This window comes from Lonchura striata, chromosome 5, assembly GCF_046129695.1.
Source record: "Lonchura striata isolate bLonStr1 chromosome 5, bLonStr1.mat, whole genome shotgun sequence".
Classification (NCBI taxonomy): Eukaryota; Metazoa; Chordata; class Aves; order Passeriformes; family Estrildidae; genus Lonchura; species Lonchura striata.
Genome location: NC_134607.1, coordinates 39,728,190 through 39,753,705, shown reverse-complemented (window position 1 = coordinate 39,753,705; position 25,516 = coordinate 39,728,190). Strand labels below are relative to the sequence as shown.

General features: G+C 39.9%; 1 protein-coding gene across 2 annotated transcripts in view; it reads left to right on the top strand.

Moving 5' to 3' along the window:
- The first annotated feature begins 506 nt into the window (after positions 1–506).
- Positions 507–25,516, top strand: part of NELL2 (neural EGFL like 2) — a 131,679-nt gene continuing 106,669 nt past the window's right edge. The window contains exons 1-3 of one of the 2 annotated variants that reach the window (XM_021545323.3): positions 507–671; positions 851–973; positions 18,537–18,687. In XM_021545323.3, the coding sequence (XP_021400998.2) occupies positions 617–671; positions 851–973; positions 18,537–18,687 (329 nt within the window). In that variant the 5' untranslated portion in view covers positions 507–616. Of the gene's footprint in view, positions 672–844; positions 974–18,536; positions 18,688–25,516 lie in introns of both variants that reach the window. The other variant, XM_021545322.3, reaches the window with a different exon arrangement.

Sequence of the window (25,516 nt, the reverse complement as noted above, 5' to 3'; positions counted from 1 at the left end):
TCCCCTCAAAGTTCCCGGCGGACCTCCCGCACCTAGTCCCGCCGCGGCTCCCCGCCGCGCCCGGCGCTCCCCCGGCGGACGGGGCGGCGCGGCGGCACCTCCCCCGGCCCTGCCCAGCCCTGCCCGGCCCGGCGGAGGCGGTGGGCGGCTCCCGTGGCCGTGGCATAAACCGGCGGCCCCTCCCGCCGCCGCCGCTGTCCCCGCTGGACGGCGGGGAGGAGAGCGGCGCTGCCCTGGGATCCGGGCGGAGGCTGCGGCTGCTCTCCGGCGGAGGGGCAGCGCCCGGCGGCGGCGGGCCGGGAGCTGCGGGGCACGGGCGCGCCGGCGGCTGCCGCGGCCTCGCTCGCACGGCGGCAGCGGCGGGAGGCTCCGCCGGGCTTCCCCATTGTCTGCCCGCGGGCGGAGGGCTGCGCTGCCCGCACGCCCCCCACCCTCGCCTTTGTGTGCTCCGGCCGGCGGCGGGGCGGCGCGGCGCCCGCCGTGATGCGCGCTGCGGGGCGGCGCGGGGTCCGCGCCGCTCGGTGAGAGGCGGAGAGGGACCCAGCCTGTGCCCCGGAGGCTTTTCGCTCGCAGCAGCCGGAGGGGGGGGACTATGGACTGAGCGCATCGCCGTACCATGGAGTCGGGCATCCGCTTGAGCACGCTCTGCCTTCTCCTCTGCCTGGGGCCAGGTAGGCGGATGCCGGACCCGCCGGGAGAGTACCCGGGAGCGGGGCCGGCGGAGCTTCGCAGCGGCGATGCTCTGGCCCCTGGGCAGCCGCAGGTGCGGAGAGCGGCGGAGATGCTGGGGGGGTGCTCGGGAAGTTGTGGTGTCGGCGCGTAGGTGATGGCACTTTCTGGTCAGTTTCAGGCTTTGGCGTGGACCCCTCGCTGCAGATCGACGTGCTGTCCGAGCTACAGCTGGGAGGCTCCACGGAGGGCGTGCGCCAAGTGCCGGGGCTGCACAACGGGAGCAAAGCCTTCCTCTTCTCAGGTACGGCCGCCCCGGCCCCGCAGCTCCGGCCGCGGCCGTCGGGCCCCGGTGCCGCGCACGGGGCGCTTCCCCCAAGTCCCCCCACCGCCACAGATTTGCTCGCTTTGAGAGCTCGGGATTCCGTACCTTCCCTTCCTGCTCGATTTTCTTCCGCTCTTTTTTACCGCTCCCTTCTCATTATTTCATAATTTTTTTTCCTCTCACCCCATTTTTTTTTTCTTTTGACTGGTAGACGCTTAATTAAAGTACAGCAGGAACGGGGATGGCAGATGGCATGTTTTGTGAGTCGTGGGGTGCGGTGATGAATAATAGCACCACCCACTCTACTGCTTTACTTGGGAAACGCTAAACATATCCAGTTCCAGCTAAGGAAAACCTCATTGAAAGTTTTATGTGACTCGAGCAAAATGTTGAAGTGCCCCGGAGGAGGGAGGCAGATGGCTGGAAATGAGAACACCCCATTATTTTGCCAAAGGAAAGTGGCCCATTGGAGCTTCTGTGACATACCCCTCCTGAGAAACAATGAATGAGTTTTGGTCTCTTTTAGTGCTTGTGATAGTTTTTGTTAATAGAGGGAATAGAAATAAAATAGTACTCTTCTATCTTCAAAAAATAAATATAGGAGTTTTATTAAAGATTATTAAAAATTATTAAACTTCCTTATATTGTAATTCATAAAAGACTGTAAAATAACTCTCACTATCTTGTTGAATGTATTGGCATTGGTTACATTCCATACACTTGCTCTTTGTCTGTGTTTTTGAATTACACTTTAATAATGTACTGATATGTTAAATGAAGCTGGAATCAACAATATTTTTAGGGAAAAAACCCAAGTCTATCTTAATTAAAAAAAAAAAAGCCTAAATCTGGCCTTTAGAAACAAGTCTCTTCTCTGATAGATCATTAAATATCCTTATAACCTCTGACTAAGCAAGAAGGAGGAATGTGGCTCAACATCTGATGAAAAAAAAGTAAATCTCCACATCAGCTTGCACGTTCAAGATAGGAGAACTTAATTGCTGATGTTTTTGTTATGCCAGGAGTTTAGCTTGGATCTGAAGAGACTTCTAGTGCAACAGGCAAGAGGCTGAGTTTCAGTTACAGAATTATGATCCAAGGGAGATAAGATCTGGAAAGGAAATTTCTTTTTCATGTTTGCATTAATAAGATAATTTATCAGGAAGCTAATAATTGCCAAAGGCTTTTTTTTTTTTTTTTTTTTTTTTTTTTTTTAAGATGACCTCTGTAGCGGTGTTCTTCCCTGGAACTGCCAGCATGTGTCACTATGGACATGAATGAGGAGACACATGGGCATGTGTTAGGAAACACTGGCACATGCTGGTTTTAAACATCTGAGATGGGCTTGTGGCTTCAGAGCAGAAACCTCTGTGAAGGGGTCTGCTGCTTAGAATGGCAGGGCATTTGTGTACCAGTGGGATTGCTGTTGTGTCCTAAAATAGGTGTAATTTTTAAGGCATGGTTCTGAGTTGAAGCCCCATTATGCTGTAGCTATTGGGGTGAGGGAGTGGGGGAAAGTTAAAACTAACTTTGTCTTCAATGGTAACTGGATTTGAGGTTTGGAAGAGTAAGACTTGCTTATATATTTTCCCAGTGTCAGGACAAAAAAAATACTGGGTTACTAAAGAACTACTTTTTTTCAAGTTTTTCCCTTGTTCTTTGCAGTTACAAGTGTACATAGTTCCCAAATGAGTTAGCAGTTTATTTGTAGAAAAAGAAGACAGGACTTTTGCAGTTTCCCAGCAGCCTTTTTATTTTGTTGAGAACAATCGGAGGAATAACAAGGATGAAAACACTTGTGTCTAAATGGTGGTTGAAGTCACTCAGTGTCCCTTAGGAAGTCTTTAATGCCCTGCAGGACTGGAGATAATTTTCCCTGCTACTGCATAAGATGACTACTAATTTTCTTATAGTAAATGGGGTCCTTACTGAGTAGAGATATTTTAATTTTTGAACTTGCATTTAGAAATAGAGATATTTCCTTCCTTGAACAGACTGCTGGGTCCATTTAGTCATTTTTGTTCTGCTCTTAGAACTCACACTTTGGGAACATTGCTGCAATGTGTGCCCCTTAATGTGTGTATTTGCAGTGTGTGAATTTCAAATACGTGTGTGTGTTGCCTTGAAATTGGTTTGTCTATGTGGGTTTTTCCTTATTGCAGCTAAGCCTTGGTCCTAGACAGAAAAGATTTTGTGAGAATGACGCAAATTACTTTAAATGATCTGTGAATTTGCTGTGGGAGCTCCAAATTGTGATCCATCCTTTGCCTCTTGGTTTCTTCCAATAGCAAAACTTTTCTCGTATCATATACGTATTTGCAACACTTTATTATGTTGCCTTTTTGATGGACCACATTCTCAACTGATATAAAGTCTTACTTTACATAAGCTTAAACCATTAAAGTCCTAAATGCCATTCTCTATTTTAGAAGGAAACGATGAATGTGGCATTTTCAACTGCCAACAGGTAATAGACAATTAAAGCTATTTGATGGGAAAATTATATATATAGTTAAAGCAGAATAATCTCTTTACTTCAGTTTCTAGGCAAAAAGTCAATTTTGACTGCTTAATTAGATGTAGCACCAATTTTCAATATAACGGTTTAGCAACTGGCTGTTCTGGCAAATTCTCCCTTGTGTAAGTGACTTTTCAAAAGTACTTTTATTTCTAGGTCATATAAGACAGTAAGCAGTTACTCTTTAAATGTAACTTTAGTCTGACACTGGCCAGTCAAGATAATTTAGATTATACACATACAGTCTTGTGCCATGATTTAGAAATAATGTTAGCCATTTGAAATTTGCTGTTACTTGGACTTTTCTGTGTGTGTGTGTACTTGACTTCAACAGATTTAGGTGCTGGATTCTAAAGCTTTTTAGGTGTCTGGTGCTCCTTGGTTGTCATGAATGGTAGCAACAGAATGCCACTGTAATCTGTGTCTAGTTTAGCTGCAGGGACTTCTTTTTCTGGAAATGTGATTTGCAAAGTAATTGTAAAATGTTCCAGTGTAGCTTGTGGGAAGATACAATTATGAATAGAAAACAGGAGGAAGTCTTCAAAAATGTTAGTGTTGCTGTATGTGAACATCTGCCAGCACTTTCTAGCCAACAGCAGATATTATGTCAAAGTATGCTGGGAGTAAAATTATTCCTCTGCTGGTCAGAGCAGCAGAACAGAAGTCGGAATATCTATGTCACTAATGTCTCTCTTTTGGCAACTGTTTACATAAGTCAGTGAAATCTTCAACACCTTTGTTCCTCCCTTTGCAAAACAGGGATGACACTTGTGTAAAGCTGAAACCATATGGGTGGACTGAAGTGTAATTAATGTAGTTAAGGCTTTTGGAGAAATACACATTGTCATTCTTATAGTTCTTTTTTGTTAGGATACTGCCTTAATGTGATTTGAGAAGATAGGTGAAGATGAAAGTCCAACATAGGTATTTTCTTATGCAAATATGGAAATCATATTGCTTCAAGAGGACTTTTGGCATATGTAACCACAGAGAAGTTTGAAGAAGTAGACAAAACCACAACCACAGAGCCTGAAGGGTGATGAGGGTTTTGGGTGACTGACTCAAGTCTATGCTAGAAGATAGAACATTAACTCATGCAAGGTCCCAGTGAAGCCAGATACTTCAACTGGCAGTAGGAAATGGTGTTCTGAGGTGTGACAATCTAAAGAAGGGCTTCAAGAGTAACTTGGTCTCCTCTGGCATTTCACTAGGCAATAACATTTTTTCACCATCCCTTTAAATTCTGTATTATATGTATTTTGTAAATAGAGTATTTAGATAGTCTTTCTGGGTCTCTCTTGTTGAGAGCAGATGCAGTTCACGGGACTGTCTTTGTCCAAAGAGTATGTATGTGTGTGTGTAGTAATGGAGACACCTTCCAGCTGCCTCCAGCACCAGTGGAGAGCAGTGGAGGGTACACTGTAAATCAAGGGATGAGAGGCAAAACAAAAAAGGAAAGCCAGGTGATGTGTAAAGACAGTATATGCCCATCAAAGGGTGCATATTCCCTTCAAAGGGAAGGCTGAAAGGTGGACGGAAGAGTGCAGTCAGATGGTTACAAACACAGAAACATGCATTTCAGGAAAAGATAAAAAGGACATATCAGCCATGAAAATGTGAGAGCTTATGTATCTGAATGCAGAATTTGGAATTTATTCAGAGAAGGAACCATTTTAGAGGCAAAATATTGTATATTCTGATGGGGATCAAGATGTGCCATAAAACACCAGAAAATAATGTAAACTGTCAGTGGGATACATGAAAGGATCAGCAGTATGGTTGTTTGAATTGGTGGTGGCTGGCACAAAATGCAGGCAGGAAAAAAAACCCCTAAAATAGGCTTATTGGTATAACTGATGTGTTATCTGTTGTTGTATGACCGGATCATTAGTGTGTTATTTTAAATACTAGCAAGAAAATATTACCCTATCTTACTCTACTTTCCTTTTGAAAAGTTCACTCTATTTTGTCTCATGAGGTGATCTCTCGGCATTTACTAAATAAGGAAGCTAAAAAAGCCTTGAAAGCAGAGACGAGTAAACTTTTTGCCACAGAAATAGGATTTAAATTGCCTATGCAGTTCACAACACACACTGCTTTTTCCTTGCCACCTGTCATTGAAACTGAGGGCAGATGCTTTCTCCAGGTTCCAGCTGAGCCTGCTGAAAATACTGCTGTTCCCAGCTGCTCATCACTGCCCAGAAGCTAGAGGTTACTGTCCCCATAACTCTTCCAAAGCAAGAGATTATATGAGCATTCCCATGTCTGCTGATGGCAAAATCAGCCAGCTTCAGGAGCGAACCTGGCTGACTGCAGTGACATGGATTAGAGTCCTGTAAAATCCCCTTTCTCCAGCTGTATCCATCTCCCATAGGAGTGGTAACAGACAGCTGGGAATGAGGATGTTAATGTTGCCAACTGTCTTAGCTGACTGCAGAGTGAATACTTATCTGCAGCTTTTTTTGTCTTGCATGCAAACTGTTTTCACTCGGAAGCACTGAAAATGTGGGACCTCCATCATAGAGATCATCTGTAGAGAGCACAAGTTTTAATCAAAGTTTAATTGCAGGAGGCACTTCTTTTTGATGTAAGAAATGCCTAATGTAAACAATTGCTGTATGACAATGTGGTAGCCAGAAAGGTTTTGGTGTATCTGGAATAACAGCATAAGCTTTCCCTTTGCTGCCTTCCACTTCTGATACTTTCTGAAGTCACCTCTGCACCTGTGCAAACAGTAACCATTGTCGTAGGGCTAATCACTGCCAGGATTGTGATTAATGCTGCTGGGGAGCCGGGCTGGGTGCTGAAGGAGAGCAGGAGAACCCTGAAAAGCTGGGCTGCTTTTGCTGGTGTAGCTGCTCCTCTGAGACATACCCTTGCTCCAGAAGAACTTGATATTCAGCAACCTCTTCTGGAAAGGAGTAGTTGTAGCAAGAGGAGGTATTTGTGAAGTGTCTGCTGCTTGAAGATCCCATCCAAAAAAATGAGCTAGCATGAGGATCCTGCATCAATTTTCCATCCTAAACCATTAATTTTAATGCATGGAGAGCTATGATGAACTTATCCATAGTGAATATTTATACCCAGAACTGGAAACTGTGTTGTTTGCTAACTGGTTGTGCTGTTTATCTGTAATATAGAGGGGAAAAAGTTATGGAAAAAACACTTAAATATCTTAAGCTTCTGACTGATGCTTGTAATCATACAGTAGAGAAATGGAAAGTGAATGGAATGTAATCCCTGAATGTAGTAATTAGTGCAGAGTTTACACAAATAATGTTAAGGAATGACATAAAACTTGGCCTATGGCATTTGGGGATTGCAACTGTCTTATGCTGAAAGTTTCTAATAAATATTGTTGAGAGTGTGTATTAGGCATTACTATCACAGAAGTGCAAGTTTTAAGCAACAGAGTTGTTTTAAGTTCAGCTCTAAAAATTGTCATTCATTTCAAGGAAATGTATTATACACAAAGTGTTATTTTGTTGTCCTTTTTGTTTTGTTTTCTTTTGATTTTCTGCAGTGGGCTTTTTCTGAGGAGGGAAAAGTAATAATCTCAGAGATCAAATATTCCCTTTAAACCCTTTATTCCCTTTAAAGCTTGCTTCTTTGGTTGTCTGTCATTTGTGTTTTTTTAAAATTGTTTTTGTTTTGTTTGATTGTTTGGTTTTAGGTTTTTTCCCCAATTCTTTTTTTTCTCCTCTCTTCTCTTTCCATGTGTCTTCATATGGGCTCTTGTCACCTTTCAGTTTGTTAAATTCCAGCATGACTTTGGTGGCTTTGCCTGGGCTTGGTAGGACAGCTAACATCTCCAGTTTCTGATACTTCAGCCTTTGGAGTAAATTAATACCAGCATTTATTTATCAGCAGGGTGTGACTTGATTTAAAGTAATGTTATGCTTTACTGTGTTCTTGTGGACTTGTGCCTGTGCTTTTCACAGCCAGGTTCTATCTGATACCTGCAATAAATTGAAGTCCCTGGGGGTCTGCTTTCTACTGGGACAATGATGAATCTCTAAATTTTTTTTTAAATGAGTGTGTGGTTGTTCAGGTTAATGCAAATAACCATGTATTGTTTATAAATTTGGTATTGCCCCAAACAGTTCATACTGATTAATGGCAGACAGAATTGCATTTGCTTCTACAATGAGGCTTCTTCTAGAGTATTGCAAGTACAAAATCCTTGCTGGGGCTTTTATTATCTCAGGGCTCCAGCTGGCATTTTTGTTGGGAAGCTGAAGATGAGTATGATATACAGCTCTAAGGCATGTATGAAAGGGGAATACATTATGGCGGTATCTGTGTGGGAATGTGGGGCAGAACCCTGGTTGGTCTGTGAAAAGGGACTTGATGGTTGCAGGAGTGGGACCAAAGAGCCTCTCTCAATGTTGACATCCCTGTCAAGAGCAGGCAGGTGCAGAAAGCTGCTTACCTGGCAGCCTCTCCTGGCAGTGTGGCAAGGGGCAATAGTGTTGGCTGAAGTTAAAAGATGTGATGTTGACAGCAGGACAACATCTGTCCTGTGTGCCAGAGAGAACCCAGCACATGCGGCACATGTGCTCTGAGAGAGAACAGTGACCCTTCTAGGTAGCTGTCAAGGGCATCTTTCCATATTGCTGGGGGAGGACTGCATTAGCAAGAGGAAGTGATGGGGGAAAATGAGGTCTCGCTACCCTTATGTAACTACTTTTGCTGTGGCATAGTTCTGTAAACACAAAGTGTGCCTGAGACTTGCTAGGTTTTTTTCAATGGTTTCTTCCCTCATTGCAGCATGGCACATTCTCCAGTGAGATGTAACAAAGGACAGCAGCATTTCCTACACATTCCTTTTAGATCAATCACAATGTCTGTTTTCCCTCTACTTTTTGCGTATAAAATGTGGGAAATAGGTTTTCTACTCTCCTCTCTTCCCCAGCTTATGTTCTTCTAGTCTGTATCCTCCAGGGTATACAGGTGCTACCTTGGAAAAATAGCTCCAGGTGTGGCTAACTTCACTGTTTCCACTGAGTCTTAAGAGATGTATAGGAATGAGTTCATAAGTTATTTAAAACTGTAGGATAAGGGCTGGAAGTTTTATATAGCTGTCATGAAAAACTTTACTTCTTTGTAGTGACTCTTCCCTATATTTCATCCTATTTGGTTTTGTGACAAGGTGCAGATCCACTGAGCAGCTGTATTCTCCTTCCTGTACTGCTAAGATACAGCTGAATAAGGGGCGAAAAAGGATTTTTCACAGCTTGATTTTTTTTTCTTGTCCATCTGTTTTTGTGTAAATTCCTCTATATTTTGTCTCAATGCTTAAGAAATTGTATTTTTCCAACTTGGCATTGTTCTAAATGAATTCCTCTCAGGAAAATCTGGGGAGAAATTTAAGAAAGGGTACTTTAATTTTAATTTTTTTTTGTCTGGACATGTTTTTTTGCAATAAATACCTACTATGAATGCTCACTTGGGTATTTCAGATAGAAAAAAAATTCTGTAGCCATTTTCAACATGGGAGAATTTTCCAGAAAAAAATTCTTATTTGTTAACATTTTACTTGCTTTTGTTTTTTGCTGCATACTTTGTTTTTGGGGGTTTGTGTGATGCTGATGACTTCAGAGAGACACACAAACTTAGAAAACTGATTTTTAACTGGAGTTATCTCATGAGCAGCTGCTCACAGTTCTGGGCTGTTGGAAGGTGCTAAAGCAATGGGCATGGTCTAAAAGGACCAGTAGACTGAACGAGACTTCCGAAGACATGATGTTCAAAAAGGCTTTTAGCAGATTAACATATTTCCTGCAGCACCAACATTGCTATGATAGACTGTAATGTTTCCAAGGGAGCCATTACAATCAATATTGCTAGCGATCCATAACTGAGAACTCTTTTAGTGGAATTTGAGTGGCTATTTCCTTCTCTGAAAACATGGAGTATAATAAGAGCAAGACCTCCAGTTGTAACATTAGAGCTATGTTTATACTCTGTTAGAGCAATGTTTGTACAATTTCCCCAGCATAAATGCTTATTTAAGTATAATTAGATGGTGGTCATATCAATTGTGCTTATCCTAAAAGCAAAGATGACATGCATCAGCCTTGATGCTGTCTGGAAGTCCATCAGTCTCTAGATACAGCTGTGTAATGATCCAGCAGGGTTCCAAAGGATCTTTTCTAGTTTTGAGGTCAATAATCTGTGTTTTAGTAGCTCCCTAACCATGTATTTGCATATTGTGACCCAGCTGTTCCAAAGGCACTCTTAAAATTTTTTGTAACATTAACTAATATGCCTTGAACTTGGAACAGTCCCTAGATTTGCTCAGCTCTCATTCAAGGAAGAGGGTTGACTTGAGGAAAACCTTGTGTACCCTGTTCAGTGTTGCTCTTATTGAGAATCCCTGCACACACCATTAGCATAAGGAAAGCATATGGGAGTAAGAGATCTGGGAGGTTGAATTTTTTAAAATATTGTATCTCTGTTATTGCATTCACTCTGGGTTTCTGCATTTTAGAAAAATATCAATGAATTGCAGGGACTGAAGAGAAAAGCAGCAAACCAGATTATACAGTAACAAAAGGACTGGCTTAGTAAGAAAGCTTTTGAAAGAACTTGAGCATGTACAGCTTGTCCAAGAAATGACAAAAGTGTTTTATGATAAGTGTCTAGTATTAGAAGATCCTTAGTGGCTTAAAATGAAGGAATTATTTAGTATTCAAAGAGCTAGAGGTAAGAGTAATGTAATGATACTACAAATGGGGAGGATTTAAGATAAAAGGAGACTTTCACAGTGAAGTAGTTTAGATTGTAGAATAGCTGCTGAAAAGAAGTGGTGGAAGTCTATACTTTTGATTTTTTTAGAAGATAGAATGAAATAAAATATCTAGGAAACTTCAGCTGTGCTGTAGTCATTGTACATAGTTGTTCAGATAATAAGCTAAGGAATGTGTGGATGACCCTTTAAGCCTTTCTGTGCTCTGGAGAGCGGGGATGTTCATGAACTTGATTTAGTACAGGGAGTGTTTCTCAAAGACACAGAGTAGCATCAAAAACCTGGTACACAATTATCAAACCTTTGTATTCTCCTGAAAGTTGTTCTATGGTGCACTTACATATATTTTGATGATTCTGGGCTAAAAGAAGCCTACAAGAGCAAATTAGAGCCTGGAAACATTTTATAATTATAACTCATCCAAGCTTATGCATTGAGTGTGAGTTTAAACTGGTAGTTGATTCATCAGGGCTAGTGGGCATATTCACAGAAGTATGGACTCCTTTAATACCTGACTTAAAAAAGAACTTCTGGAGAATCTGAGCTCTGGTCTTTCCCAGCTTTCTTGAAATCTCTGGTAAAGGTTTTCTCAAGCCTTCCATGTATTTTCTACCTGTCTACCCTGCTCAAAACTGAATTGTGTATATGGTATTCCTTGGTATTTCTCCTCTTTGATGTTCCCAATTCAAAGTCTTCTTATCCTTTCTTTTTCTGGCATCAAAACAGATATCCTGTGAGTAGCAATTTTTCCAAGTATGCCAATATGGTTGATGGCATTGGTGTCCTACCTCTCCCTTCAGGTGTGGTCTCTCTGCCACTTCCTGTTTCTGCTAGTGCTTGAATTCTATTTAGAGTTCAGTCTCCTGCCTTCTCCCCCCATCTGCTGCTGTTTGCTCAGTCTGCTGCTGGAGACCTGTGGCTAACAACAGAGGTGTTGGATGTGTCTCCATATTCAGATACAATTTTTTTCCAGTGGTGGCCTCCCTCCCCCAGCCCTGCTTGCTCTATTTTTGCTGTTGGGATACAGGTTTAAGTTTTCTTGTGCTTTCTGTATGTGTCAGTGGCTGTTGGTCATTCTCTTTTGTCAGAAGTTAATCTTTCATGCAGACTGCATTATTGTGGTCATCTGCAAAATGATCTCCTATTAATACTTTCTTAAGCTCACTACTGTGTTGTGTGAAAAGAAATCTACTTAAATTCTTAACACATAGATTTTTGGTTAGCTGAAGGCAGTTAACCCTAATGTGGGCAAAAAGCAGTTACACCCTAGAAGGCCAGAGATGAAGGAAAAGTAGGATGAGAGATCCAAATAGCTATGAAGAGGGAGAGACAGATTCTTTATGGAGAAAAAAGATAAACCTTCTGGGTCATCCACAAATGATTACAGTTGGGCTAGATGGTCTCAAGAGGTCCTTTACAGCCTAAATGAATCTGTGAAAGAGAGGCTCTGGGAGTTAAGTCCTCAGGAGCAGCATACTCGTCACAACAAAAGGAGGTTTTGAGAGAAAATGACTGAGCAGAGAGCATGAGTAAGTCTTACTGACACGTGCACAGTGAGGGGGAGACATGGTGTGTTGCTGAGAGGGAATTGGATTGCCTACACCAAGCATGATCCTAATTCAGAGGTGCCGTGGTGGGTGCTGATCTTATGTGGTCTGGCGCTGTATGGTAGTTCACCACTGGAATATAATATATTTGAGAATTTGAGTTGTGTCATCTCTTCAGAGAGAAGGGTAGGTCATGTAATGCAGCTTGATCTATACGTAGCATAATCTGCCTGCATGATTTATTATTGCCATTAAGTTTGTACTTTATTGTTTTTAATTGATTAGGCTTTGTTTACCTTTGGTAGCCTGCCTTTCCATTTGGAAAAGGCTGGCAGCACTATCTCCTTCTCCTCCTCCTGTCCTCCCCTTTTGCTGTGAATTGAATAACTGTTAAAATCCTGGCCATGCTATACAATGAAAATAAAATGAATCTTTTAGCGGTTCTCATGTGTGTCATGCCCTTATTACAGTATTAGTAGGGCTGGAAGATGATGCGTTGTTTTTCTTCTGCTCTTCAATGTCCCAGTGTTAACAGCATTTATTGGTGTGATATTTTTGTTTGTAGTTAGGTCAGCTTGACACAAAGTGCTCATGTGACAGTATGCAACCAAGCATAACTAGGTGCATATGCCACAGATGGCAGCTGCAAGGAAAACAAGGCAGGCTTGATTTTTTCCACAGGTTTCAAGGTGGTCTCAAAGCAGCTTCTAGAAAGCTGTTTTGTGCCTAAAGGGAGTTTGTTTATATACACATATATATTTATAAAGCTATAGCAGCTGTAACCTTTTAAATATAGCTGAAACCGCCATTGAAATGAAGAAACAAAAGAAATCCCACTCTGTGCTGCATTGGTGTCCTTGTTCAAATATAGTAGGTTTTATAGTGGTATTGGCTGTGAAAAACCTAAATTACATAATTCTAAGTAGCACTACATGATTCTACCTATGAGGGAGCACTTACAAAGCATCTTCAAAACTTAAAACGAGTTTAGGAATAGTGTTGGAATATAGGCTAGGAAAAACTGGTAATCAAAAAAGCTATTGCATCTTATAATTGATAACCTGGAACCTATAAATCTCCAGAAAGCATTACAGTAATAAATACATGGTGCAGAGTATACTGTGCAACACACATTTTAATTCCCTAGGAGTGGAATTCCAGTAACAAGAACAGAAGTCTTTTATCTTCATTATTTTGCTGTCATGTCATAGGTCCCCACTGAGTAGCACCTTGTCTCCTGGTGATAGTATCTAGCATAATTACAGTTTCTCTGAAAGGGATAGTATTTCTGATGTACAAGGAACAGAAATTTTCTGTATCATGTATGCCTTTAAAAATAACTGATACTACTTTTGTATGTGTGCTGTTTCCCTCTGTGTTGATTTATACATTTCTAAAATTCCTTTCTGAAATATTCATTTTTTGTGGCAGTTTGATAGTTGTTTTATTAACAATCTAGGGTGGCAGGATCTGTGTTGCTTGTTAGCAAATCAGCTGTTTCAGCTTCCTGTGCTGAGAATACAGACTTCTAATCTGGAGTCCTACATGTTGAAAGTTTAGGTTTGCCTGCGATTAGGTTTCTTATGTCATTTGCAAAAGGTTTGAAACACTCTCAGAAATATGCTATTGGAGATACAGTCACTAGAACCTGTTCTATAACTATTTATCTTATTTATTTTTGCCTGCTGAGTCCAAAAATCATTAAATCCTTGTTCATGGACCTGACATTTTTGGAAGAGCGTGCCTGACTTTTTGCAGTGCAACTGGGCTGTTCTACATTACAGGAAGTCATTCCCACTTGTAATCCTGGTGCAGCCCAAGGAAAGATGGAAGACGTCTAAATGTCTTAGCATTGTGCTGTGGCAGGTTAAGACTAAGAGCCGTGGTACTGAATCCATTGCAGAACATCCCATCTGACTTGCCTTGGTTTCTAGAAGCATCTGGTTGGTATATAAACTCAGAGGCTTAACCCAGCCATTAGTATAATCACCCCAAACTTGTTTTGCATTATCTCTTGCAGAATGCTTCTAGGCAGATTTCAGTGGTAATACTGTCAGTTCACAGGGAATATGTATTATATTACAGCTGTTGTTTTCCACAGACTGTCATGGATTTGCAGTCTATCCTAGTTGTCCTGATTCAAGCCTAGTTGCCCAGGCTCTCAGTACCTTTCCCTCCTCTTGTCCCGCAGTAAATTGGTGTTCTCAGCTGTGCCAAAATGACTTTAAAACATTAGTATATAGCATATAGGTGAGCCAGAGTTGTGGCCAGGAGTGATATGATTACAGTTTTTGAAGGATATAAGTATGAACAGCTAAATGTAATTGGGTCAGAAACAGGTCTTCTAGTCTTTAGTGTCAGTCCGTTGTGACTTGTGGGACTTTGCATATGGTTTGAGCTGGAGGGAAGCCCTTGCTGGATGACACACCAAAGCTGTAGCTGACATTCAGAACAGAGGAAGCTACAAAGCAAAGGCAGTTGGAACCTCCCCAAATTCTGCAAGAACAAACTGTGACATTTTCCCCCTTGTTTTTATTTGATTTAATCATTTGGCTTCAAGTCAGTTTTTATTTTGATTTTCATTTCAGCTGAAGAGCATTTTGCCCTCTTCCTTTTCTCCTTCCCATCTACTGTATTTCTGGCTGCATGCATCCTTGCTGAAGAATTTTTTAGTGGAAATAAGAAGGCAGAAATGCCACACCATGGGGGTGTCAAAACTGTAAGGGCACTTTGTGGGCTGTGTCCCTTGGGGTATCCCAAGGTCCTGATCATGCCACTTGGCGAATTAATTACTGGAATCCTTGTTCCTGGCATTTGTGAGTGTTTCTTCTGGGGAGACCAGGTTGGATCCAGTTTAGGGGGGCCACTTGGGTGCATATAGGTCTGGATGTACCTGGTTGTATCCTGACATACATTCTGATTGTAGTCCTCAGGTTCACCCAGGTTTGGGAACTGGGTAGTGCTCCTGGCTCTGTAGTGTAATCATACCCTTTGGGAATGGCCCCAGTGGGAGTCTTAAAGGGTTAGTGTTTACCCTGTGTCTTGTAGTTTTTTAAATTTTAGGTAGAGCTGCAACACCTTCCCCCAGATGCTTGCAGAGCTCCTTCCTACAGCCTTGGAGAATCCAGCTCAGGTTCATGTGGTTTTGGAAAACTAAAATTGCTTTTTTTGCTGTTCTCTCTGAAACAACTGGGAATCTTTGAGAAGGGAATAGAAAAATTTATAGGTAAAATAGTTCAAAATGCTTTATGAGCTGATCTTATACATCAGTTTAAATGTCAAAACAACCAGCCTTTCTACTGAAGGATTTAATGCATATCACGTCTAGCAAGGCTTTGGTCTAATAAAGGTTGTTTTACTTCTTTATATCTTCATTTTTCATCAGAGGAATGGAACTTCTGAATTTGAATGCATTGTGCCCTACTTAAAATCCTGTTGTACTCTGTCAGCCTTGTAAAAATTTTGCTATTGGATTGGCTTTGAATGCTGCCTGGTTGTCTGGGTGTATCTTAGTTTATATTTGTTATCTAAATAAAAGAACCATGTAAAGTAAACAGTTGCCCTTTGAAGGCCATGTGAAATCCTAGTTACAAAAATATTAACCAAAAACTTGAATATGGGCAAGTGACAGGATGTGAATATATGCTTGTGACACTCATCCCTCCTAGAGTAGGAAGTTGAAACAAAATTGAGCCAACTATATTTTTCAGCCTCATTTTAGCCTTCAGCCTTCCTTCTTCTCACAAACCACTAGAATTTAATTTGGATAGTTCAGCAGGGCTACAGTCAGATGCGGAATTGATTTATAGATGCTGCTATTAAAAGCTGATTATGTGCACATGAAACAAACTGTGGAGCTCAATTAGTCAGAATGCCTCCTTCAGAGTCTGTTCTGCAGGAATTTGTTTTGTAGTTCAGTTCATTCTGATGTATACTTCTAGATGCTCTTCAAAAATTTGAGAGCACGCCCTTTGCTAGGACAAGGTACTCATTCCATTTAATAACTGTTTTCTTTTATTGTAGACTGGAAATGAATGGTAGTGAATGGCTTGTCCTAAGTTTTTCCACAGTGTGATTTAGTATGCTGCTGGTGCATGGTCCAGGAAACACTGGTGTGATGTTGGTGTCTGCAGCAGAGCTCTGATTGCAGATTGTCTCTGAGAGGGGAAATGTGTCCTAATAGTGAAGGCTTTTGGGAGCACAGGCAGCTGCTGAGCTTGTCTTCTGAAGAGCTGAGTTCCTGCAGGTCTTATGAGTTTGTATATTTTGTTTCTTTAATTGTCACTATCATGTTCCTAAAGATGGAGTGATGACACTATGGATTTTTGAATTGTTGTGGTCAAACCAAACATATGCAAGATTCTAGGAATATAAACCCAAAATATGTGTATTGTGGTTAGAGACAAATGTCTCATTCAAACTAATAATTCTCTCCTTATTTTTGCACTCCAAGTTGAAAAAAATTTATGCCTGTGGTTTTGTGTGTTAGAAATGTTCACAGTATGTGGTTTTTATGTAACTATTGAGAAACTGCAAATTGTTGTCTGAGATATACCAATTTGATTTTTCCAAGCTATTATGGAAGAAGCCCAGTTCCAGTGAAGTATTTTTGTTGGGTCTTAAACTGATTACTAGGAGCCAAATATTAAGAAGCGTGAAGCAATATTTATTGAGCACAGCTGGTGATCTATAAAGCACCTACTGCTAGTGTTCAAAGGCAATTGGAAGGAGGGATTTGCACTCTTGTGTTAGTGTGAAAAGAACGGATCTAACAGATCAAGGACCTTTCAGTCATCTTGCTTTTAAGAAATCCACCTGGTGCCTGCCCTGAGCAAAAAGTGTTGTGCTTCATAGGAGTAGTAATAATTCAAAAGGCTATGTAGCTTTTTTGAGCAGCAAGTATAATCTGACCTATTTACAATACCAAAAGTGAATGGCCATATGTTTTGGCAATGTAATGCTCCAGCAGTTAGTGTGATGGTAAGTTTAGTATTTAGACTGCCAGCATGATGGAATCGGGTCTTGCTGCTATTGTCTGTATCCAAGAAGGGTATCTGAGGCCACAGTGAATGATTATAGGGTACCCAGATAAGGTTTTATAGAATAAAGGATGGAAAATTCTCATCCAGTATAGCAATCAGGTCATGATTCAGGGTGACATGAAGAGACCTCATAAATTATTCCTGACTTGTGGGTGTTGTGGCAGCTCTGTGTTTCCCCTGCCTCTCACACAGCCATGAGGACTGGGGTGGCTCTGGAGAGATCCATATGATGGTGAGGGTTTGTTTCCTTACTAAAGCACCGGCCACCTATAGAGCATTGTTTGCATCTTAATAGCTCCCAGCTGGAATGGAAGTGGAGGCATCCTTATAAATGTATGGGCTGGCCTTCCTTAAGGGTGGGGGTGTTAAGCATATACTTCCTTTCATCAGTTGCTTATGAGACTAGCATAGAAATTGGGTAGAAATTAACTTTTTCTTTTTTTTTTTTTTTCTTTTGGAAAAGAAAAACACATGAAATTCACCTGGGTGTGACACTGTTCCAGAGCTTGGTTAGGGCTTCACAATTGCACTGTTGTTGCATTTCCTAAACAGTTATTAAAATATTCCTGATCTATAAACCAAAACAAACTATTATGGTTAATGGAGAGCATCATCTTCATAGGTCCAGCTTAAAGAGTAAAACTGTTTTAAGAACAGTGCTGTAAGATGAGAATGGTGTATTTGATAGCTCAACTCCAGTGCTGCTGAAAGAAAATCACCAGTTCTATTGCTATTAGCTCTTGACTGCTCTTCCTGAGTTATTGTCCCCAAGCAGAGGAGAATGGTCAAATTGCTGTGACAAGAAGCCTGTGAACTGATTTAATTCTTACACAGTTGATTACACATGCTAATGAATTGATTTTGTGCATTAAAAATGTATATTAATTTTTTTTTGTCTGGTATGATGTATTCTGGCGATTGGGAATTATTTTTCTAGCATTTGACATCTTATTTGTAAATTATCTCTCTAGAGGTTTTAAACTTGGGCCTTTTTTATTTTCTATGCATGTTATGTGCAAATTCAGCAGAAATCAGTCTAAGCTTTGTGTGAGTTTTAAAAATAGTCTTTATAGTATACATGTGCCACTACCCTAACAAATGTTCATGACATCCTGTGCAAGCAGCAGCAGGAAAATACCACCCAAATGGAGTATAGAGCAATTAATTAGTGATAAAGTATTTTGAAATTTGTTGAATTTTTAAACTATTACTTAAAGCTGAGTAAATTGTATGTATTTTTAATTAGTTTATTTATTTATGCATTTATGCTATTAGGTATAACATCTTTCAGAAGTCATTAAAAAGTTGCTCAGGTCAAGTGTCAGGGTTTAGGCTTATGTCTAGTGTTGGCACTGTGTTTTACTGCTAGTGAGCCCAAACTTTGGATGAAATATTAAAGGTACCGTCTAGCCACTCCTGAAGAAAGTAAGAGTTATGACCCTGCATCAAAACAAAACACCACCCCTCCCCAGAGCAGAACAGGTGTCCTGGAAAATGTGTTCTCTTTCATCTAGATGGCTTCCATTGCATGCAAAATATATGTTTTAAATATTTTGATCCCTGCTTTTGCCTGTTCAATTTTGCTTCTCAGAATTAGCCTTTTATTTTGTAAGCTATTTGAATGAGAATGTAAAGTAACATAAGATTTTAAACTGAATGTTTTTTCCTCTCATGTTTATTTTAGAAACTTCAAGAAATGTGAAGGCATCTCCAGAAACAGCTGAGATATTTTTTCAGAAGTTAAGAAATAAATGTGAATTCACAATCCTGGTGACCTTAAAACAAGCCCGTTTGAATTCAGGGGTTATTCTCTCTATTCATTATTTAGATCACAGGTAAGTACTGATACCTGTCTGCTGGCTAATGAAAGTATATGAATTCATGCATAAAAAAATTGAACATAAATTAGAACAAAACTCTTGTGTAGCAGATAATTTGTAAATATTTATAGTGTTTTATAGGTACATTATGCAGATTTGTAAAAAGTCACAAGGGAAAGGTGAGAGGGGTTTTTCTTTACATGTCTCTTACCACCAAGGGCATGAAAAGCCAATTCTCTATTGTTGTTCATAACCACAAGGAGCAGATTCTCAGCTTGTGTAAAACTGTCATGTCACTATAGCTATACTGACTGACCAAGCTGGCCCTGTAAATCCACCTCTTCATTGTTTTTAATAATGCAAGCAGTCTTAAAAAAGAAAAAAGATTCCTCCAGTTAGGGGTTTATATCTTCCCATGAATGTTAGAGCACTTTACTCAAAATATTGTCAGCCTTAAAAAACTAAAGTGAATGACACATAGCATTTAAGGATTATCCTTTTGATAGAATAAAGACTGCTGGAGAAATAAGATACTTTTAAATATATGTTTGAGTAATAGCTATTAAGGATAACTGCCCTATGATTCTCTGATGGAATAAAAAGGAGTTTTCAAATGTGCACTTTCTTAACAGTCATTAGCATGAGAAACAGGTGAGCTCTGCTTTAGGTTCCTAGTTATTTTTATTTTCTTGTGTACAGTCCCATAATTCTTTCTTGACAGTGTTACTGCAAAATAACAAAAAAAAATGTGTTCAAGCACAGCAAAATGTCTGTTTCTTTTACATGAGTGTACAAGTTTACATGGTGACAATAATTTTATGCTAGAAGATGCTCCAAGTCAATTTCTATCCTGTTTCTCACAGGCCCAATTCTGCAGTTTAGCTGTTTGTAAAAAACAAACAAAAAGACCAACCAAAACACAAACCACAAAACAAACAAGAATTCCCAACGATCATTAGGCCAGGTTTATTCAAGGACTTTCATACCTGTAAAGGGGTAGTTGAATGTCTCTTGGATGACATTAGATGTGCCCTTAGGGTTTTAATGAACACATTCAGGTCTCTTCTGTGCTAGAGTGTAGGAGAGATGCCTGGTGCCAGAGCAGTGTTTGTCCAGTGTAACTGTGCTGAAATGAGGGCTGACCTGGGTGTGGGTAATGCTGCAACCAGACAAGCGTCTCGTGTAGTTTCTCTTATAGTTTTAGTGTTCTTTTATAATGAATGACAATAAAGACAAGAGAAAGTAGATGCTGAAAGGAAGCATTTGGATGGCTTGTATTAAATAGCTGCTTCTTCAGTGCTGGATCTCCATCTCTGACCTTGCCCACCTCTGACCAGGGACTTGGCTATAACAGTCCTTTTAGTTCTTAACTTCTTGTGAAGTCTCTGTCACAGCAGTCATCATAGAGAGTGGGAAAAGCAGCAATGCCAGACCTGACTCCACTCCTTTGCACTAGCTTCAGCCTTTTATCACAGACATGTCAAAGAAGTTGCACTAGCATTGAACTGCTGCCTTGCAGTTCAATTTACAGAGGTCAGTACTAGCTCTTACATTTTTGCAGTGAGGAGCTGAATGAGGGTGAGGAAGGCTGAAGGTGACAGTAACTGAAGGATGTAATTAGTTATCACACAAGTACCTTTTCATGTGCTTTATTTTACAGAGATTTCATGGTAACAAATGGGTCTAGGGTAAAACCATTTCTATGGTACAAGAAATTAAAAAATGTTTAAGAAGTGGGAAAAGTACATTTATTCATACTTTGTGTTTTTGAAATCAGAGTAAAAACTCATCCTCTCTTTGCATGGATCTAGGAACATTGATGCAAATATGTGTATTTACATTGAGGGCACTTCTAAATTGTAAGGGTTTTTAAAATTTATAATTTTTATAAAATCAAAACTGTTTATGTGTTTCAGAGTTGACTGATTGTTGACTGTGTTGTCCAGTTTTATGTAGTTATTTTTGTTCCTTTTTGCTGGCTCCCTTTTGAGAATCATCAAAAATGAATACCTCCAATGAGACATGGTTATCATACTACAATTCAAGGCTTTGTGTTTTAAGTTGACAGGGCTGGTCTCACAAAGTTTCCTTTCTAATTTCATGTATTGAATGCTGTCCTATCAAGTTCTCCATGTAAGTCTCAGGCTTGGGCATTTGCTGAGGCTGGGTGTCATCAAAAAAAATGCTCCTGAAATGATCTACTAAAAATATAGTAATCTTTTCATATTCACTTAAATGTTTTTTTTCTTTTCCTAATTGAGTATCAAAGCTGACTTCTCTACTTACAATGATAATGCATTTCAGTAGTATTTAATGTATTAAAATATTTTAAAATTAAAGTGAAAGAATCTGAAACAATACCTGTAACTGTCCTTTCCTAACTTGGCCATACATTTCCACAGACACTACTTTTATCCCCACTTATTAGAGCAGCCAAGGAGTTCAGGCAGTGGTAGTTTTGGGCACTGTGTGGAGGCGATAATTTCAGAAAAAAATTCTTGTGGTGTCAGGGAATTCAAATTACACATCAGTAATTGTTAAGATGAATTTCAAGCAGCTGAACATATCTTTTATTTATGGCAAATTTATATGGCATATGTCTGAAAGGTAGAAGTTATAAATGTCTTCTTGACTTCAGGGCTTTACCTTGAGCACGGACAGTGCCCTGCCTAAAATGTGTTGTACTTCATCGTAACAAGGTAAATATTATTGTGTTAATGAAGGGATACCTAAAGTCTGAGTAGAAACACTGTTAAACACTGATTGCTCTGATTGTGTTTCATCTCTCAGTTTAAAGTGTGTTACCCTCCTCACTTCTGAATTTTTCTCACCTTCTTTATGGAAGAGTCAGCAGAGGGATTTTACTCTGTGACGGGATTGTAATATATGTTGGGTCTTGCTATTCCATCATATATTTCCATTTAATCATCAACAGTGGAGGTGATGATAATAAAGCTTTTTCCTCCTTTTGTAGTTTGATGGTTTTATGTAACTAATCTTATATTCATATCTCTTGAAGATACTGCATACTAGGCCCTTAAAGGATGAAACTGCTGGGTTGTAGTTGAATGATTCTTTCCTTTGGTTAGTGCTTTTTATATCCTGGAACAGAGAACTGAAATCAATAGTATATTATGGACAGGCATTTTCTACACTTAATTTGTATCTCTGCTAATTTATTCAATTTCTTAGCATTTGTTTTCACAGCAGTTGGTGTCCTGTGATTATCTGCTGTCAAATGGGCTGTACTGTACAATAGTTTCAAACCTCTTTGAGTGAGTAGGAGAAACTTATCTGTGACATTTTCTCTTGTGCTGATTTATTCCACAAGAAGATAAGTTGCCAGAGGTGAATTCCCAATACATGAATTTTGTTCTCTCATTTGACCATTGTATTAAAATAGAGGTGGAACTGTACGTTCCCTGCTTCTGATGTATGAGTGTCAGTATTTCTGGACTGCAGTGTATGAAGTGTCCTCTCTGACACCAAAAATCTGCTGCAAAACTCTTACACTGAGAAAAGCTTTCAGTATTTGCCACTTAAGCCAATATTCAGCGCTTAAGCCAATAAATGCAGAGCAGACATTAAAGCTGCATATGGTTGCTCTTTGTGCCAAAAGAGGTAGTAGCTTATTTCTTCTTATTAGAACACTCCATGATGTTCTTTGTTGGAAAGGTGGAGGGTTGAAATGTTCTGTATTTTGGTTTTTTTGTATTAAATCTTAATTTCTGTTTCTTACTGGTCTGATAATAATTATGACCCCTCTGGAATTTATTTGTAACAGTCAATTGCTTTTGAATTCTTCTAGCGATTTTAAACTTCTCTGGTATCAGTCTTCTTTTTATTCAGCTTGCATGTTTCATCAAAGGTGTCAAAAAAAGGTATTTTCTTTCTTTCATTCATTCACTGCTTTTCCAGTGCGTGAGAAGATTCTGTGGGACAAAGGATTCTCTGTGTAGACACTGACAGCTTGACCAGGGTCTTTATCAGAAAAGAAAAAAGTTCTTGTTTGTGTTGGTTTGGGAGATTTAACTTCTATCCCTGAGTACAGAGTTGGATGGAAGTATTTGTAAAGCAGCTATTTTGTGTTACACTCTGTTTAATGCCTTCATGGTGTTAGGAATGACCTGGTTCTTTGACTGCTGGCTATAAAGGTTATCATAAAATTGATTGACACCATGGCACTCTTGCTTGGATTTGGGTTTTTTTTTGCTTCAGTTTAGTTTATACTGACCAGAAAAAGGAAAAAAAAAAAATGGCAGAAGGATGTAAGTTCCTGTAGTTCATGCATCTAACTGTTCCATAACTTTTTGTTAAGTCAAGTGAGGCCAGCCTGTCCAGTGTAAATCATTGCAGTGTCAGCTAATCCAGGATGAATAGTTTGGGAACATCTTACAGAATGCTTATATGCATGTGGAATCTATTGAATTGACCTTCTTGGATAAGAGACAGGTCTTCTTGAATAAGAGACAGAAGATTTGTTCCTTCCTTCGACATTGAAAACCCCCACTGAAATAGCTGAAATGTGAGTTTTGACAGATTTTGTTATTCTTCCTATGTTGTTTATAAGGCTTTCTATGAGCAAACAAATAATGGAGAAATCTGTATTCTTTTGGGGTAGGAAATGGAAACAGTTATGTTGAAACTGCCTTTTTCTCTTACTAATGCATCTACTAGAAAGTTGTTTATTGTATTTACAGTCCTCTTGCTCTCCTTGGAGAAACTTTGTCAAGAAAAGGGAATGAGAGGCATGGTTTATGCCATTTGTTTTTACACTGTTTGAGTTGAGAAAGTTCTTCCCTTGTTGATTTTTAGTGGAAGAGGAAGCTTCAGGCAGGCAAAATTCATATTCTTGGGAATATGTGTTAGTGAGAACAAAATGGAAATATATATTATATATTGATAAATGGAGTTAGTGAGAGAGATGAGAGGAATGAGAGCAATTGCTTGAAGACATGAATTAGTATTTCAGAATTATTTCTTAAATTTGGGAATTTGATTTAATATCCATGGCTCAAATAGGAATGGCATGGGCAATGTGCTGCAGTATCGTGGTTGAATTTTTCCAAGACCAAGCCAGCACCTTTTGCAAGAACAGATTTTCTTGGATTGCTTTGAAGAGCTTGGTGAGACCTCAGATCCTGCTTCTGGCTCCTTTTAAGCTCCCATAAGAGTTGTGGAAAAGTCAACTGGGAGTCTTGCATTGTAACATTGGATGGGCTGGAGTATCTTGTGATGGTCATGGGTCTTGGATCATAGCACTAAACCTCTACTTCCAAATCAGGGTATTGCAGTCTCACTGTCCTGGCTGCTACCTTGTGCTTCTTTCTGTGTGAAGAGAAGCTGTGTGGTAGTAGCTTGTGCAGGTGAATGTGTGTGGGTGATGCCTCTCTGCCCTGCTATTATCTCTTGCCTGGCTGTTCTCTCCTGTGAGCATCTCAACAAGGAGGGTGTTCCTCCATGCATGTCCCAGCACTGGGCTCCATCACCTGAGGATATAATGAATTCACTTTCCTCCTCCACAGCTGTTCTCCATGTCTGTCTAGTGCAAGGAGCAGTGCTGAGATGAAACAAAGCTGAAGTGGTTGACCATTTTTGTGGTGGAAGAAAATAAACAAGAGAGATGTAAATGCTAGAATGATCAGTAGATGTCTGGCTGGGGTGCTTCAGAGGCATTTTCCTCACACAGTTAATTTCTGTTCTGCTGGATTTGGAGCAGGAACTTGAACTTTTTTTTTTTTTCTCGCCTGAGCTAAGTGCCCTGAGGAATACCATTCTCATTTCTTTTTTCTCTCCACTTGATGCAGTGGTGATGCAGATTTATTGGCATTGTCTGGCATGGGCTTGCTAGTAAACCAAACAATGCCCAGGCTGGAGCACTGGCCTGCTGCTCTCCATTTTGCATAACTGTTAGCATCTTCCTTGGCATGCTTTTGTCTCCTGCAGTTAGTACCCTACCCTTGCAGATGATATCAGGGTAGTCTGTGAAGCTGCATTGGCCCAGCCCTATTCCCACCAGTTTCAGGGAAAAAGTTTGAGAGATCACCAAGATAGATATTAGTTACAGTGGAGCACCAGTTTTATAATAGAAATTTGAGAGGATAGTTTTGCTGTCCTGCTGTTTATATAGTCTGTGTTGATATGGGTAATACCCTCTTCTAGTTTTTGAGCTTTCTTCACTTGGGATTTCTGCTTTCATACAGGTAATAATCATGGTATTAATGATATTTGAGAAAGTCTTCCAGAGAATCTTATATTTTCTCTTTCTCTCTCTCTCTCCCATTTTAGCAAGCATGTCATCCTAGAACCCACAAGCTTTGCTGTGAGAATGTTTGTTTCTGTCAAAAGATTTGGTTTTAAAGAATGGATCAATGTTTTTGAACAAAAATGCCCTAAGTCAGAAAATTACAGTCTGGCTTTAAAACTGCATTCAGCAAACAGAAGCGTCAGAAATTGAATTGGTGGCTTTTCTGCCCATTGTGCACTTGCACTAAGGGCTACAAGTTATCCAGAAAAACAAAGACAATTTTTAACTAATGAAAATAATAAAAATGATAGTTTTCTCTTGTCTAGGTAGAGCTCTAGATGGAAAAGGATAAAACCAGTAAGATCAAGCAGTAGTGTAAGTGAGAGATGGGAACTAGATTCTTATAGGTAAAATGAACCACCTGACTTTTCAAACCATAGAATCATTTAGGTTGAAAAATTATCTGTCTGGGGATATCTTGATGCCATGTTGTTCTAGGGGATGCACTAAGCAATAAAAACTTGTAGTTAATGTTTCAGAACACTTAGTGTTACTTCCAGATTGTGTTCTGAAACATAGAAAAACAAAGCTCACACT